The sequence below is a fragment of the Octopus bimaculoides genome, chromosome 3, assembly GCF_046866305.1.
Source record: "Octopus bimaculoides isolate indiv1 chromosome 3, ASM4686630v1, whole genome shotgun sequence".
NCBI lineage: Eukaryota > Metazoa > Mollusca > Cephalopoda > Octopoda > Octopodidae > Octopus > Octopus bimaculoides.
In genome coordinates, this window is record NC_142930.1 from 162,382,823 (window position 1) to 162,385,322 (window position 2,500).

The window sequence follows — 2,500 nt, forward strand, 5'->3', positions numbered from 1 at the left end:
AGAGGATTTGGTAGACGGAAACTGAAAGAAGCCCGTCGTATATATGTATATGTATATATATATATATATATATATATATATGTGTGTGTGTGTGTGTGTGTGTGTGTGTGTGTGTGTGTGTGTGTGTTTGACCCACCCTCCAAAAAATCGCTTGACAACCGATGCTGGTGTGTTTACGTCCCCGTTATCTAGCGGTTCGGCAAAAAAAACCGATAGAATAAGTACTAGGCTTACAAAGAATAAGCCTTAGGGTCGATTTTCTCGACTAAAGGCGGTGCTCCAGCATGGCCGCAGTCAAATGACTGAAACAAGTAAAAGAGAGTAAAGAGTAAAGAGTAAAATAGATTCCATAAACCTTTTGAATTCAAAGAATCTATGGTTTTCTTCCTTTCGAATCAAGGGGGTAACGTCGGCGTTTGGGGTAATTTGTTAAAAAGGTTCCCTGTATATGACTTTTCACAGTGTAATTACATCAAAATATTAACGTTAGTCGACCCGTTTTCGATCTACTTACCTGTGTGTATGTAGGTGTGTTTCTTCATATCAGATTTCTGATGGAACCTTTTGCCACAATAAGGGCACGGATATGGTCGAGTATCGCTATGTATCAGTAAATGTGTGGAAAGCGTTGAAGACCTTTTAAAAGATTTCCCGCATTGCTGACACTCGAACGTTCGCTCCTGAGTGTGGACTGACCTATGATGACTCAAACTGACCGCGTGACCGAACGTCTTCTGGCACACATCACACGCATAGGGTCTTGAACCTGTATGAGATCTTCGTACATGCACTTCGAGTCCATGAGGTGTACCAAATAGTTTATTGCAGTTGATACATTCAAACGTCGATGAAGTGGAGTCTGGGGCTGCCATGCTACTGTGTAGATGGCAACTATTATTAGTATTATTATTGTTACTATTACTGTTATTGTTGTTGCTGTTGTTGTTGTTGTTACTACAACTTTTATTATTATTATTATTAATATTATTGTTGTTATTATTAATGTTATTGTTTGGGTTATTGTTGAGGATGTCGTAATGGATGGCCTGTCTATCTACATGAATACTATTTATATTACTGATGCTGTTGTTGTTGTTGTTGTTGTTGTTGTTGATGATGATGTTATTGTTGCTGTTGCCATAGTTATTATAACCGTTGTCGCTCAGATGCTCACTTCCGCCATCCGGAACACTACGTAATTCTGGGATAGCTGACGACCCTTGACTAGACGAGAGCAAGTTGGACGAAAATGACGACGACGACGACGACGACGACGATGATGACGATGACGACAACGACGATGATGACGATGAAGAGGACGCTAAAGTTGACGAGGTCGATAGGGAATTCGGATATGACGATGAAATGGAAGATACGGACGCTAACGTTGATGATGAGGAAGCGGAAGAAGAAACGGAAGATATTGACGATGTGGGGTTAACAGTCAACATTGGTGATGAAGTTGATGATGACGGTAGCGAAGGTGTTGATGACGTAACTATACTGCCATTACACTCAAGGAAGTTTAAGTTCTCTGGATAACTATTTGGCTTATTCAAGGGATTTTGGTACCAAAATTGGTAATCGAGCGTAAATGGGAGAGGTGGTGCTACAACTTGGTCTCCGTAAACGTTCTTTTTGGTCAAGTAAATATCTGTAAATAATGAGCGGCTGGTATCTTGGGACACTGGCGGTGGTGGTGTTACAAATGGCAGACCGTTCTGGTTGGTATTTAAGCTGTTTTGGTACATGTTCTGTATAGGGTACTTGCCTGGTACATACACAGTACCTTGAACTGAAATTGAATTAAATGACACGTGATAAGTATTGAACTGAGATCATTAAACATACAAATTATACAAATATATATATACAAATAAATTAATATGCTGGCAGAATCGTTAGCACGCCGGGCGAATTGCTTAGCGGTATTTCTGTGTTATTACATTCTGAATTCAAATTCCGCCGAGGGCAACTTTGCTTTTCATCCTTTCGAGATAAATAAAATAAGTATCAGTTGAAAACTTGAGTTGATGTAATCGAAAAAACTACTGAGTATAAAAACTGTAATCCTCTGTTGAACCAGTCTAGCAGAGCAGGCTCATCGAACCAAAATGATCTCACGCAATTCTCTGGTGGAGAGAACATGCTGAGACGTGTGTCCAGCAATGGATTGAACATGGGCAATCCAATCCAGTCCCGTCTAAATTAATATAGTCATGGCTATCTTTTATGTAACATCTTTTATAAATGACGAAAAACAAATGATAAAACCCTTGTTCTTGTTATATACGTGTACCCTTATCAGACGGGTAGTCATGATGGGTATACTGGGCTTCGTATATTTTACCCCAGTGTCACTTTGATGGCATGCACTGCTCTCTCACTCAACAACAATAATAATAATAAGTTTCAAATTTTGACACAAGGCCAGCAGTTTTTGAGGAGAGCAAAAGTCTATTACATGGCTCCCAGTTTTATCGACCCCAGTACTTATTTT

At 39.6% G+C, this 2,500-nt stretch overlaps 1 protein-coding gene and 1 long non-coding RNA gene across 2 annotated transcripts in view; one reads left to right on the forward strand and one right to left on the reverse strand.

Annotated features, from left to right (window-relative positions):
- The window catches only part of LOC128247258 (uncharacterized), a 9,792-nt gene extending 8,465 nt beyond the window's left edge, over nucleotides 1-1,327 (forward strand). Inside the window, exon 3 of the long non-coding RNA XR_016241283.1 lies at nucleotides 1,167-1,327. This is a non-coding gene — a long non-coding RNA (uncharacterized LOC128247258). The remainder of the gene's footprint in view (nucleotides 1-1,166) is intronic.
- The window catches only part of LOC106879993 (uncharacterized), a 58,871-nt gene that overhangs the window by 5,844 nt on the left and 50,527 nt on the right, over nucleotides 1-2,500 (reverse strand). The window contains exon 3 of the mRNA XM_052965999.2: nucleotides 515-1,795. Within this exon, the coding sequence (XP_052821959.2) occupies nucleotides 515-1,795 (1,281 nt within the window). The remainder of the gene's footprint in view (nucleotides 1-514; nucleotides 1,796-2,500) is intronic.